This window comes from Sprattus sprattus, assembly GCF_963457725.1.
Source record: "Sprattus sprattus genome assembly, chromosome: 3".
Classification (NCBI taxonomy): domain Eukaryota; kingdom Metazoa; phylum Chordata; class Actinopteri; order Clupeiformes; family Clupeidae; genus Sprattus; species Sprattus sprattus.
The window spans coordinates 45,330,311-45,345,310 of record NC_137922.1 but is presented as its reverse complement, the minus strand read 5'-3'; the positions used below and the strand labels follow the sequence as shown (position 1 = coordinate 45,345,310).

At 46.1% G+C, this 15,000-nt stretch overlaps 3 protein-coding genes across 3 annotated transcripts in view; 1 reads left to right on the top strand and 2 right to left on the bottom strand.

The window, feature by feature from the left end:
* Positions 1-1,464, bottom strand: part of acsf2 (acyl-CoA synthetase family member 2) — a 39,050-nt gene extending 37,586 nt beyond the window's left edge. The window contains exons 1-2 of the mRNA XM_080834017.1: positions 1,166-1,464; positions 259-454 (exon numbers count right to left, since the gene is read on the bottom strand). Of these exons, the coding sequence (XP_080690143.1) occupies positions 259-454; positions 1,166-1,278 (309 nt within the window). The 5' untranslated portion in view covers positions 1,279-1,464. The remainder of the gene's footprint in view (positions 1-258; positions 455-1,165) is intronic.
* Positions 1,465-3,404: 1,940 nt separating this feature from the next.
* On the top strand, positions 3,405-8,130 carry faap100 (FA core complex associated protein 100; the record flags this gene model as incomplete). The annotated part of the gene is made up of 5 exons (XM_080835520.1): positions 3,405-4,161; positions 5,330-5,492; positions 5,927-6,842; positions 7,439-7,555; positions 7,999-8,130. The coding sequence occupies 5 exons, from the start codon at positions 3,405-3,407 to the stop codon at positions 8,128-8,130; spliced, it is 2,085 nt and encodes a 694-aa protein (XP_080691646.1).
* A 1,392-nt stretch (positions 8,131-9,522) lies between these two features.
* fscn2b (fascin actin-bundling protein 2b, retinal) overlaps positions 9,523-15,000 on the bottom strand; it is a gene marked incomplete at both ends in the record, with an annotated part of 14,536 nt that continues 9,058 nt past the window's right edge. Inside the window, 4 exons of the mRNA XM_080834523.1 lie at positions 9,523-9,728; positions 10,372-10,539; positions 10,927-11,048; positions 11,339-11,495. Of these exons, the coding sequence (XP_080690649.1) occupies positions 9,523-9,728; positions 10,372-10,539; positions 10,927-11,048; positions 11,339-11,495 (653 nt within the window). The remainder of the gene's footprint in view (positions 9,729-10,371; positions 10,540-10,926; positions 11,049-11,338; positions 11,496-15,000) is intronic.

Genomic DNA, 15,000 nt, shown 5'->3' with positions numbered 1-15,000 from the left:
GTATTACCTGCATGTACGTTTTTTTTTTTTTAGGGAGCCTTTTTTTATAGGCTCTTGGCAAAACGCCAAGACCCTCAGCAAGACCTCGAACTGGAATTGCTAAACATACAAGATCTCAGAGTGTGGGTGTGGACAGAACAACAAAACATGTCTGCCATCTCCACAGGACCCGCAACACAGCAGACCCCCCAGCTGCCACCTGCAGCCCCCACAACCCACATCATTTCCTGTCTGGAACAGGAAGCCGGGAGCACTCACCTCCTGCTTGAACTGGGCGAAGGTTTTCCTGACGCCGTCCTGCACGAAGACCAGAGCCTCGCGGTCTGGCCAGCGCTCCGCGGCTGCCTCTAGGGCCTGGCCCACGGTGCAGGACAGCAGGGAGCGGGTGGAGGTGCCGTGGGCGTAGCTGGTGGTGAGGGAGGGCTCCACGGGGGGACTGTCCACATGGATGGAACTGGGGTGGGGGGGGGGGGGGGGGGGTGATGATTGGTGCGGATACAAATATACAGAAGTGTGGTCAGGTATACTGTCTAGAGTTTATAGGCATGAGTGTGTGTGTGTGAGTGTGTGTGTGTGTGTGTGTGTGTGTGTGTGTGTGTGTGTGTGTGTGTGTGTGTTTATGTCTTTTAGCATTCATTGCATACTGCAGTTGTAACACAATGACGTATGAAGTATGCTAACTGAGACTAGAGGTTATATGTAAAACCACATCCTGAGGAGACTAAAAATAGAAGCCAAAACATTTTAAATAGAGATGTGGATTCATCATTACTACACATCACAGCATTTGTGTTGTATAGTTCAAAAATCAGTAACCTCACAGCCATTAAAACGAGTCAGTCCGCTTCTTTGGTCCATCTGGTATAGATATAGGATTGCTTATGTAACCTACAATGGCTGCTGGGGTTGGGTTTCTTTACTTTCTTCCCCTCACTGCTACGCATTCTTCACATGGCTCCTCTTTTCTTCCCATGGCCCCTTACGATGTGCATAATTAACCCCTTATTTCAAAGAATGCAAGACTTCCCCGAAAGCATAGTTCAATAGAATAATGATCAATATGTTATTCAGCGCGATAAAGTTATGAAACTTTTCTTGGACCCATACATATTAGTTGACTACGATGCAAATGTGCCATGTTAATTTAATACTTTGCATATCATACCAGCATTGTTGTCCAGAGACAAATATCTTTGTCTGTGGTCTCGATAGACCCTTGGCTTTCTTGGAAACACTGACGCCAGATCGAAGATAACCAAGAAGAATCCTTGCTGACATGATTGCGGTTTAACTTTCTACCAAAATAATCAAAATGAAACTGACAACTCGTAAACAATGTGAAAGCGTTCCGTGTTTACGTAAATCCGTCAAGATGACACCCGAACTAGTTTTGCTAGGTTTATTATTTTGTACGCAGAATGAGTCCGATAATGCCGAAGGTGCTAATAGTACCTCTAAACTAGACTTTTTCTGCAATCTGTTTCAGAGACTGACTTCAGAGGCGACTACGCGCAGAGACATGAGGAAGAAACTCAACCGCGGCGCTTTTGAATTGGCCCTACTTGAGTTTTCAGGCAGACTTGCCTGCTCCTCTTGTGTAAAGGGGGTAGTTGTCATGTTGCCTGTCTCATACAGACCATGTATGGAATCGACCCTCAGACTCTGACACAAGACGAGTTATGCGGCTCACCCACAGATACAAAAGATTGCCAAAAGACTAACGCAGTACTGAATGTGTAAGAGGGAAATTAAACGGTCAACTCTTCATGGATTTGTAGAGTTAAATATTGGCATAAAGTCACTTGGTAATAGGCCTTAACTGACCCAGAATCTTGTTAGTGCATATCTGATGCGCAGAATAAAATGCCCAACCGCAAGGCATTCCACTGAATTGAATTCACTAGTTGCAACCATGACTCCACGCCCATGCCTCAGGCAACGGCTAATCATGAAAACAATGCACGAGTGTTATCCCACCCAAAAATGCATTTGTTTGATGTACCGGATCCTCTTCCCTTTTCAATGCAAATAAAGACACACCTGTGTGTGTACGCGTTATTGGAGAGACAGAGGGGCAAATATTCAAGAGAGGGATGGGGGAGAGGGAAAGAGCAATCACGGAAGTGTCTGTGCCATCATGTATGCAATTAACATTGAACTATTAATATGTTGTACCGCAGAAATTTTTCTTCAAAGGTAAACTTTAAAAAGAAATTGTTCCAAGGAAACTAATCAGCAGGTCTGTTCCAGCGGCTGAAGAAATTCTTGTCCTCATCAAATTCGAGTTACATTCCAAACCAGTAGATGGCAATCCACAAATAGATGTAATCACTTGATCGTACCACAGACGAAGAAGACATGTAGAGTCTTGATTGGTGTTCCGCATTTTGGAGCATTTACTTGAAATATTTCTGCGAGATTAAATATCTACCCCCTGACACATTGTTTGTGACAACCATCTCAACTGGTTGTTTTCAGCGATGGAGCCTATTAGGTGCTTTGTCGAATCGTGGGCACAGTTCGGTTTGTCTAACAGGGCCAACGTGAAAATACTTTTGGCTGGGACAGACGTTCTCCTTTGCACTGGAGGCGACGTTCTCGTATTCAGTAGCAAGGATAAGAGACTGTCTGTGAGTTTGTGGCTACAGTATGTTGTAACGCAGTCTATATATGCATGCAGACATCGGAGATTTTGTAATTCTAACGAGTTGATTAGGGTTTTCTCTCTCCAAGGCTGTTTGCAGGCGATCGTACCATCACAAGTTAGTTTGCTAGCTTGGTGTAAAGGTTAACCATTAGTCCTCTGATTTAAATTCCGTTGTATTGTATTCCAGGCTGTTCTTCAGTTCGACACACCTGTTACACACCTTGCACTTAGTGAACGACGTCATATTTATGCTGCCTGTGAGAAAGATGGCATCTACTGTGTCAGTTCACCACACCAGCCCAGGTAACGTTTCTATCTTCTGTTTCATTAACATTATACATAATTATAATATCATACACAATTATAATTATAACACAATGGAACACAATAGTTTAGAAAAAAAAAATCAGTAATACAGCCTCAGAAGCAGCCATGGTTTATGGTGACAGGTATTCCAGTTTGCTTAGTTATTTAAGTTCTTCCTCATATTTCCATAATTTTTCCATAACTTCGAATCAATTAGGATGGCCATTATGCCTAAGCCTATTGTGATTTTGTTAGTTTATTACAATACTGGGTTGCATGTTAAATGTAAAAGCGTTTTCCCTTGTTTAGGCCTCCCTCTCCTTTGGCTGTTGAGGATCAAAATCCCATATTACAGAGAGTGGCAGGGGAATCCATCCTGCTCAAGGATGAGACGATCGTCTCTTTCCTTCTGGCTGGGGACATCATCATTACCGTATCTCAGGAGGAGGCCATGTGGACATTGAGTCTGTACAAAGTTTCAGAGGGATCCTCCTCGAAAGCCACCAGCCTCCAGAAACTGGCAGAGCATCGCGTGCCAGCCATTAAGGCGACACAAGCTCATAACAAGTCTGTTGAAGATCAAGGTGGAGGAGCCACCATTGGACACCCTGTGTTGAGTTGCATCTATCCCAGTGGAGGCTCCTTTTCCCTCAGTGACCTTTCTGGGTCTCCTGGCTGTTTCCTCTTGGAGCCAGCCCTCTTTACCCTCCTGTTTGGGGTGGATGCTGCCCTCGTCAGCTCTCCTGTGGTCCTCTGTGGTCTGCCAGACGGGCGCCTGTGCTACCTGCCCCTGCTGGTGCCTGTATCCTCATCCAGGCAGAGGACGGGACTGAGAGTCCTGCACAGCTTGGAGGAGCCAATAGCGTTTATTGGAACCTCGGTTGCCATGGAAACGGGAGGGCACGTCCCAAGAAGCCTGGTTGCGATTGGGCGGCTAGGGAGAGTGCTGCTGTTGACGGCCAATGATGGAGGCAGTGAAGGGAAGGTGGCACGGTTCAGCGAGTTCAGCATTCGGGGCCCGGTGGTGTGTGCGTGTGTGAACGGCAACCATGTTTACTACAGCACTGCCATTGACCTGCTATCGCTGAAGGTGAACGTAACGTCCTCATCAGATCAACCAGGACAACCAGAGTCCGCCTCTTCTTCCCCCGTTAGCCTCAACGTCTGCAGAGTTATCGCCATGACAACAACCTCAAGCGACCCCTCAGGTAATCAACCCAGCATTGAAACCTGTGTGTGTGTGTGTGTGTGTGTGTGTGTGTGTGTGTGTGTGTGTGTGTGTGTGTGTGTGTGTGTGTGTGTGTGTGTGTGTGTGTGTGTGTGTGTGTGTGTGTGTGTGTGTGTGTGTGTGTGTGTGTGTGTGTGTGTGTGTGTGTGTGTGTGTGTGCGCGCATAGCTCAGATGTTTTGCTCTAGATGATGGGAGATTCGGGTAGGCGATGTAAGGTAATTGCTGAGTTGTGCAAGCTGCCTTGTGATTATGTGAAGGGTGTTTTCGTCAGGGGAGCCATTCTTTACTGCTTCTGGCAAACGTGATGATGAGGTCATGGTCCTTTCGTCTGAGGTTGTGGAGTCCATGGTGTTGCTGCTGAAGTAAACACAGACACAAGCTCGAACCTACCACCCCACACATACTCAATCAGATGCAACACACACACACACACACACACACACACACAGTCATAAAGCAATACACAAGGTCAGCCATATTGAGTTATGGTACCTGTGGACAGGCCTAATGATATGTTATCCTAAACTTGCACACCAGATCGTAAACTAAAGCCCTTGTGGTAAAGACTCTTCACAGTTTCATCATAAAAACACAAAAAATCTCCACATGGTAGTGTTTGTGTCAGTCAATCTTCTTCGCAAAATGAGCTCACCATCTACATATTTAAAGTCCCTGTGCTCGGTGAAACCACATAATGTTCTCACCACTCCAGTGGCGTCACCGAGAATTACAGCCACCTCGTAATTACAAGTTTAGTGACCATTGTGACTTTTTTTTTTTTTTTTTGTATACACCGAAGAGGATGCTGTTGGTTGGGGACTTTCAACAGCAGCTAATCCTCTCTGTCACATGCAAGTGCTCATACCCAATAATTACACCCTTGCCCATTTCAGACTGTCATCCAACTTAAATGATCTACTCTTTGCCTTCAGATAGGAGACAACCCTCCTTGCTACCACATTAAAGAAGATCTTTCCTTTCACAACAAGAAGACTGATGGGTCAGAGCTGGCCTGTGGTCATGGTGTTCTTCTCCATTGGGATGAAAATACCACCTGCCTAACACTAGTCCCTTTTACAGCGATTTTAGACAGTGTCTATTTTTAAAAGTGCTATATGGTTATAACTTATTTGGTCTGTCAAACAGCTGGGGGCGCTGTTGAACTGCTGGCGCTCTCTCTCCAAGGGAGGCTCCAGAAGATCCGACTCCCTCAGGAGGCCGATGTAGGCAGCGTTCCCAGGCTACCCTCTTCTCTGGCGGGCCAGAGGGTGAAGGACCTCCTGGCGGGGATTGGGAATGTCTGGGAGAGGTGAGTGTGTGATTTGAAGCATCACTGGAGTAGGTGAATCCTTACCTGGAGACCTTACATGGTGATTTATGGAGGACCATTTCGTTTCATTTTTAAAATATTAGAAAGTAACATAATTAAACAGCCAACTTTCCTGAGCCAACTTTCCTGCTTTTCATCAGCCGTTAAGGCTTAACTGTGTTGCGTTATTAACTGTGTTGAACTTCAGTTTTGCATGGATATATAGAAAGCAAAGCCTTGTCAAAACATGGCAACCCCTGAGTCTAAGAATACTACTCTTGCATATAATTTAATAACTAATACAATTTATTTTGTTCATGAGCACTTTGCATCTTGTTATATATGCCATGCATTTAGTTTTACAGTGATTTTGCAGTTATATATTAGTATATTAATGTTCTTTCATTCATTTAATTTATTCTCTTTTCCCACAGGGCATCTGCACTTAAAAGCATCGTCCAGAACAAGAACAACAGCCTGAGGCGTCTCAACCAAGCCCTTAATATATGCAGCATGATGTTGTCCAATCAGAAAGTAGAGGACCAGGCACGTGACCATCAGCAGCCAATCAGCTGTCGGGGTGTCACCAGCTGGAGCTGTGTGTTGCAGGAGGACTCCCTAATGCTAACATGCACGTTGGAGAACAGTGGTGCCTTCGCTCTAGAACATGGGTGGTCTCTCTGTGTTCATGTCTACCCCGTGTCCGGTTCCCTGAACACTGGAAGAGAGAACCCTTCTAGAACTTACACCTTCCCTTTCCAGAAGCTGGACTCGAGGCATAAGCTTAATGTGACGTTACCTCTTGGAACCGGCCATTCTCTTACTCTCCCTTTGACCGTGGACTGTTCACTCATATTCTCCCTGCGTTCTCTTGGTTCCCTAGAGGAACCAAAGCGGACGGAGAACACTGGTAGTCAGCCTTTAGCGGTACCTACCCAGCACTCAAACTGCATCTGCCTGCCGCTGAACACACTAACTGTAGACCTGCTGGACGCTGTCCGCCTTGATGCCACCACGTTACTCAGCAGCATCTCCAACCAACCCTCGTCCCCACCTGACCCCATCCACGCATTCCTCAGCTCCAGAGGGGCAGAGCGGGGTGACCCGGCAGACCAAGGTCAAAGGTCAACGCCATATTCTGCAACAGTGAAAGTGTCTGCGGAGCTCCTGAGAGGTGGAATCGGAGCTCCAGAGGCAGGAGGGGGGGCAGGGGTGCACGAGGTGAGTGTGTCCGCTCTGAGGTGGCTGCTGAGCGGGTCCGCTGCCAGTGAAAGGCTGGAGGCTCTGCAGACACCCACAGTGACAGGGCTCTGTCCCACGGGATACACGGCCAGGATGACCGTCAAAGAGGTGGGTTAGATTACACCCTTTAGATTACATCCAATAGATTACTCTTTAGATTACATCCTTTAGGTTACACTCTTTAGATTACACCTTTTAGATTACATCCTTTAGATTACACCCTTTAGATTACACCCTTTAGATTACATCCTTTAGATTAAAACCTTTAGATTACATCCTATTCATCTGTTCATTTTATCCATTCTTTAAAGGCACTGTCCGTGAATCTGGTGATTTTTTTTTTTTTTTTAGCTCAGCATCCAATCCAATGACACCCCTCTTTTCTGTTCTCCTTGTCTCTTACACCTTTTTTCTGTTCTTTTTTCTTTAACGGTCACTTAGAAATAAGGGTCAGTTTGTGAACTGCTGGACAGTCTTCCAACTGTCAACAACTGTCTCCCTTTCCTTCCTTATGCTCTTCACAGGGGACTGTTCTATCTTCAGCCCTCTCAGGTGGCACTCTTACCCCAAGTTCCTGAAGCCTTACACCTCGTGTTTATTCAGTCTGTTCATGTTGGTTCTGGTGTGGTGTTGATGAAGTCTACAGTTCAGGTTATGGCCTGCTTCACTGTCATGTAATCATCAGTTTGCTTGTGTTTCTGTAGGTGACCCTGAGTGACGCGTCTGTAGATGGGGCATTAAGTGCCCTGGAGGTACAGATTGACAGCTTCTCCATGGCAACAGTGTGTGGACTTCACTATGCAGTGATCCGACGCATCCAGGTAGAAAAGGCACATCGAGTACGACCAATCTTACACAATTTTAAAGGTCTAATTGAATAAAAGCTTTGACGAGCCATTGAGTGCATCACACTTACTTCTTTAATTTTCTGTATGTTTGTCCATGTCTTTCTGTCCATGTTTAATCACCATGCCAACAGCGCCTTCTGAACAGCAGTACGAGAGGCCAGGAGTCACGCGTGCAGCTGAGAGAGGAGAGCTTGAGACAGGCCATGCAGCGTGCTGAGGTAATGATCAACTGCTGTAATGCCCTCCCTACTTCCCATGAGGAAGACATGATAAAGAGCCAAAGTGGCAGGATAGATGAGGCCTGATCTTCCCAATGACAGCATGTGTGTAAAGGGGCATCAGTGGAAGCAGTCAAATTAGTGAACTGGTGGTTTGTTTGTGTTTGTGTTTGTTTGTGTGTCCTCTCTGCCCCTCAGATGCTGCATAAGGCCCTTCAAGCGGCTCTGGTCCCCACGGCTCTAGGGGTCAGCCCCAGCAGCAGCAGGACCAGCCACAGACTGCTCAGCATCTACCAGCAGCTACGTGAAAACCCCCTGCTCATCCTCTGAGCAGCAGCACACACACACACACACACACACACACATGGACGATCTAATGGTTTCATACTGGTTGTTTTCCTGCATTGCATTAAAGCTCATCATGCCTTGCATCTCGGAGAATTGCATGGGAAGAAGGGAGTCCTGAACAGGGTTCTTCCAGTATATATACTGGTATGGTAACAGTACCCAAGTTATCCATTGTCCCCCTCTTTTGTTCTGCATATTCTATGGCGGAACTGTTCCTAATTTAGCAAACTGACCCACTGACCACACAGAGTATAAATGTACTGTAAGTAGAAGTGATTTTCAGTAGTTCTAAGGTTACTGCAAAAAGGCCTGGGTTCACGTTTTGGGTTTCAGAGCAGTCAGTCACTACCAATGTCATGGCCGTGTGTGTTCACAGATGATTTTTTTTTATTCTCATTTCTCTTTGACCAAATAAAACAAAACATGTAGTTGAACAAAACAAAAAAGAAACAACAAATAAAATGAAACTAAATTAAAAAGAAGAAAACCATACAGGTTGCGTCCATACAGTTGGCCCACTCTCCCCTGGTTGCATTCCATACCACAGATCTTCGGTCGCTCAGGTGACTGCAGTCATCTCATCGCCGTTTGCATACGCATCGGGTTTTCACAAGGAACCCGAGCAGCACTTCGCCGCAACAAGCCCGTTAGAGGAGAACCCCCGGCTTGCTAGCGTTACCCACAATCACAACCATCTCTCGTTTCCGGAACGCTTCCGCCTCACGTTACATAATGACTCGGTAATTAGCTACATCAGGATTGGCAAAATATTGACCGTGAAAGACATTTGTGGGCAGCAGGGAAGAAGTGACATACTGAAGAAAAGGAACTTGATATGGACATTCTGGGGACATGTATAAAATCTTTTAAGGCCATTTTTTGGTAGATCACCGCAGTGGCTCTGGTATGTAGTGTTTTTGCTACTGATGGTGTAATACTTGCAAACGAGAAGCATGTTTTCTTTTGTGTGGACAACAACAGAACTGTAACAGCCTAGAAACTTTTCGGAATAAGATTTCAGCCCGATAATTCTACATTCATGGAGGTGTAGAGCAGACGTTGAAGGCTTTAGCGGTTATAATTAACCACTTTTCTGAGTGTCGGGGTGGATTTGAGTTGAACATCTGATCTTGAATTTCCTATTTTAATTCTATAAACTGTTACAGCTTCTCTGAGGAAGACAAAAACCTGAATCCTATATGATGCTACTGTAAGGAAAAAGACAAAAAAGATAAAAGTACTAATATTTATGTAAATAAAACCGATGGATTCCACTCTCTCTGTCTTGCAGCCAAAGTCGTTTTAAAGTGAGCTCCCTCATTCTCCTTGCTTGTGAGAGGGATTAAATGCAGTTCCTAAATTGTCCAACAGGGGTCAGTATTCCCACAGAGAGGAGCTGTCCGCGTTCTCGCCGTCGGCTTTCAGTGTTCCACCCTGGTCCCCACGCAGGTACTTGCCGTTCTTGTCCTGGATTGCGATGCGGCCGTGCTCGAGGAACTGGAAGAAGAAGTCCTCAGGAGTGTCGCCATCCGAACACACAAGGCCAGTGTTGGAGACGTACCAGAACTTTTCACCCGCACCTGCGGAGATGGAAGGCCAAGAACAGAAACCCCACAATTTTAATTTGCATTACAGAGTTTATGTGCTACCTTTGTCTCTAATTTCAGTACTGTTAAGGTAATAATTTTACTCTCGTCTCCTTGTCTTAATGTTTCGTCTAGCTTGGTTACTCATTTTGACTGATTAAAACATGACCAATACCCCTACAATTGGTATATATTATCAACATTTACATTCAGTCCTTGGTTGTATGCACATAACGCAGTCAATCCAGTCTTTTTTTCAGTTCTTGATGCTTTAGTACACTACCTTGCAGACTAGGTATCACAGACTAAAGGTGCCGCTCTGTTCCTATTTTCTAGACGTATGGGTAACTTCTCAAGGAAAACCTTTAATTCTGTTTGTCTCTGTAGTGTGGCCTCAATCGGTAGAACATAAGCACATCTCTGACGAGGAAAAACTGTTTTATTGTACTGGACCCTTTCCAGGTGTCTGACCTTTGTGTGACCTCATGGGTAGGTTTGCCTGTGTAGGTAGAACAACCTCATGGAATAACATTCTGAGACTTTAATTGAGACCAATATCTTGGATTTTTTAGGACTAGTCACATCCCTGCCTAAACGACCTTGTAGGTAGAGTATCCACTCACACACACACACACACCTTTGATGTGGTAGGCCCCGTTGCTGAACTGGAGCGTGAAGATGTCGTAGACGGAGCGGTTGGCGTCCAGGGTGTTGGAGCTCTTGTGGTGGCAGATGTATCCGTTGTCGCCCCTCAGGATAAGAATGGGTCTGTTGATGAGCTTCAGCACGAGCTGCTCGTCCTCACCTGCACTCACCATGCAACATGCGTTTTATTTATTTAACTTCATTATTACTTCATTATAGCTGAGCTTAACTTCATTATAGCTGAGCTTAACTTCATTATAGCTGAGTTTAACTTCATTAGAATTTAACTTTATTATAACTTCACTCATCGCTCATTCATGACGACAACAGTAAACAAAATAATACACCAAACTAAAATAGTGGAAACAAATTATTAACTATTACAATATTTTTAAAATATTCAGCACATGATTTTATCCAAAGCGACTTACTACAATATCTGGAATTGAATTGAATTGAAAATTAAATATTAACAATAGTGAGGAAATTAACAACAGTTAATAGCACCAGCTCCCCCCCCCCCACCCTCCAGTTCCCCAAGGCTCACCCACGGAGTCGCTGACTGCGGCGAGCTGGCCGTTCTTCTTGGAGCAGACGAACTTCCCATTGCTGGCCCTCAGTGCCACGCGGCGGCCCAGCCACTGGATATCAAACATGGTGTTGGCACCTCTGCACAGCGGACAGGCATCAGGGAATGTTTGGGTTACTCAGTCTCCTACTAACTGTTTTTAGTCAGTTATCTTTTTTTACTTTGCACCTGGACATGAAACTAGCAGATTCTGATATGTGGACAGGCATTGCAAGTTCTCCAGAGAGATATAATTGAATAATGCCTACATTTCACTCTCTGGCTGCTGTGAAAAGAACACGCACAGTGTCTTCAGATGAAAACCTGTGTATGTAGTTTGTTTGTGTGTGTGTGTGTGTGTGTACTGTAGTTGTCCAGCGTGTGTGCTTACACTTCAGTGGCTGTTGACTGGAGTCCTCCGTGGGACACCAGTGTCCAGTAGTTCCCCGCGTTGGTCCTAAAGGTGCACTGTTTGCTCTGCCTGTCGATCTCCATCTGAAACGTCTCCATGTCCGTCTCATCGTCCTGATTGGCTGAGATGTTCACTCCTATACTTGCGGGGGGGGGGGGAGGGGAGGAGACAGCAGAACACAGGGCGTCAGTGTTGGTTAGGTCCTACCAAACCATATTTTAATCACTGTGATCAAATGGAATTTATTACAACATTAAAAAGCCACTGGACATTCACAGGGTTTACCGGAGGTAAACGTCTGTTCTTGACTTGACTCCAATCGAAATGTTTTTCATGGGTTGTCAAGGGGCTTTGAAATATCTTCCCAACACGGGGACACAAATGCATCGTCTGTCCATCTGCCTGTCTCTGTCTTTCTAGTCTGTCTCCCTGGCTGTCCTTCCTTCATCCTTCCTTCCACAAACACTGGTTTGTTTATGTAATACCGTCTCTTCACGCTGCCAGAACGCATCGCTGTAAAACACTCTTCTGCCATGTTGGTGTGTGCTGGCAGTGGGGATCTGGATCAGCGTGTGTTGGCGCTATGTTTCGCTGCCACGGATCAGTCAGCCTGCTCGTGCACTCTTTGCCCAGGGCGGCCTTGGCATGTCCACGGCTGACCTTAGCAACACAGAGTCCAGCTTGCTTCCTGCTGCGTTGCCGTGCCAACAGTGTTATCCTGTGTCATGGCGGTTCGTTGGAACGGAAAAGCAAGCATGCGTTTGAGTAGATCTGTGTGGACCAGTGAACACACACACACACACACACACACACACACAAGCCACCCCCCACACACACACAGTGATGCTGCCACGTGCATGTACATCAACGCAATTCTCAGGCATACACAAACACACACACACAGGTGCACATGAGCATAGTGATGCCGCTTCTTGCCATTCTTAACCAGCACATTTCTCAGGCACTCTCTCACTCACTCACGCACACACACACACACACACACACACACACACACACACACACACACACACACACAACCACACACACACACACACACTCACTCACTCACAGACGCACTCTGCCTTTCCATGTGTTCCATTGCCAAGCGCTTTGCCTTGCTCTTCACCAGCGGAGAATGTTAATAGCATAAGCCTTACAAAAGCATGGAGTTACATATGCTGCTCCATAAAGCTCCATTGATCGCCCGCGCATTCCAGCGCCCGCTCCTGAGGTGAGAGAGGACCCATGGGGCTGCGCCTTGGTGACAGGAATCAATATGGAAAGAATCACATACAGGATTTTTTTTCACTCTTTTTTTCCCCCCTCCTTCTTCTCCTTCTCCTCCTCCTTTCACTCACTCACTCATTCATTCTTTTCTTACTTTCATTCGTTCGTTCTTTTATTCTTTTCCTGCCTTTCTCTCTTTTCTCACGCCTGCTGTTAGCTTTTATAAGCGGCTGGAAAGCGTGAAAATGGAGGGGGATGTTTTTGAAGCGGGGAAGCGCGGCGAGCAGGTATGACATTGAGCGATCTGAAGGCGCGGAGAAGAGAGGGGCGTTTTTAGAGGCCAGGGAATAAAGGAGTGTGTATTGTGCCGGGGGGGGGGGGGGGGACGGCACTTTCGAGATGGCTGCACACACACACACACACACACACACACAAACGCACCCTTGGGGGTGCAATATTGCAAAAAGAGGGCCATCATTTGGTCTTGTCCCAAGTTTGCAGTGCGCAGTGGCAGAGGCCTAAGCGAACGGCCAGTCTCGGTGGTGACCTTGGATTCACACCAGGCTCCGTGACACCAGGCCTTCCTCTGCACCCTCCGACCTTCTTACCGTCTGGCTGATCTGTGGTGGCCTCTATTGCTCCCCCCTACTTCCCACACACACACACACACATTTCAATACAAACACGCATATGTACAATCCCTAATACACACACACGCACACACACACACACACATATATTCAAAATCACACACACACATGCACAATCAATCATAAACACTATACTTAAATACAAACACACACACACACACACACACACACACATATTCAAAAGCACACACACACACAACGCTATCAATCATAAACACTACACTTAAATACAAACACACACACACACACACACACACACAGTGATGTATGTCGACAGCGTGATAGTGGTGGGGAGGGCTCCTTTTTCGGCTGAAGCCCGAGTGACAGATTGCTGTGGCGGCCAAGGCCCAAATTAGCCACATCTGAAAATATCCCCTTGATCATTTCGCCCCGTAATCCTTTTACAACCCAGATCCCAAATCTTCCACCTACTTACCCCCCCACCCCCCCGAATGCCCAACCCCCCCCCTCCCCCTCATCCACCTCGGCCTTCCTTCACAATCACTCCCTCTGCACACATGCACACTTACAGATATACACACAGACACACACTTGCTGTCTTTCTCTCTCACGCACACACACACATACTCTCTCTCATAATATCTCTCATTCTCACACATACACACACACACACACTCCCATCAGTCTCTCCATCTTCTCCCCCGCTGCCTGGTAGCTCTTTGTCTGTGGAGAAATGCAAAGCACTACCTCAGGGCCCAGTAAGCAGCTTTGAGTGGCGTCTGCATGATCTACTCTGCAGCCTCAGCCTCCGCCTCAGCCTCCCCAAGACCCTGCGCTCAAGCAGAGGGAGAGGGAGAGAAAGAGAGAGAGAGAGAGGGATTCAAAAGATGGGAAGAAAAGAGAGGAAAAGAAAAGAGGTGGGTGGAGGGAGACGCTAGTGCCATTTCAGATTTTTGTGTAATGGGGCCCTACCCCCCCCCCCAAACCTGCTTGCAAAGAAAACAGGTTGATCAGCAGAGAGAGAGAGAGAGAAAGAATGGCCTTGGAATTCTTTTCTTTCTGTTTTTTTCTTTTCTTTTTTTTCTCCCCTTCCCCTCATTTGGGTATTAGCAAGGTTTTGATGCACGTGCGCATGCAAGTTAATGAATCCATTAAGTCAATGTCATTCATGTCAATAAATACCTCAGACAAAGAAATCCCTACTGAGCTCCACAATCTGCAAGAAAAGGGTTCTAATAAGAACTAAAGGTTCCATGTTGGACCTTTCCATTGACATCTCCGCTTTGTCAGCAAGAACTTTGCTTTGTGGGGATTTTTTTAAAAGCTGCAAATTGTTTTGCTGATAACCAAAGACACCTTCCTAGACAAAATAAGAACAAATGAGGAATCTTGACCAGAGAGTTCATGGCAATGCCTCTGGTATGGAAAGATCACGGAGAACCACTAAAGACTCTATTTTCGTTGAGCTGCCTCGCGATCAGAAGCTGTGGCCTCCTCCTTTCTCTCAGATGTCATGTTCTCTGTCATGCTACCACTAAATGATTTTCCAAAATAAAAGCTCAATTTCTTATCTCAATGCCCCCCCCCCCACACACACACACACATCTCACACATACACACAGACAATAATAAAAAATCCCCTTCTCTGTTTTGGGCGGTTTCCCATTTCTTTTTTCGATCAGATAGCTTTCCAACCGTAATCCTTGTAGCGGCCGCATTGTGTTACACTTTTTCACTTTCCAATTTCACGTCCGATTCCGTCTAACTTTTCACTTCAGAAGCGGAAATGTGTGTGTGTGTGTG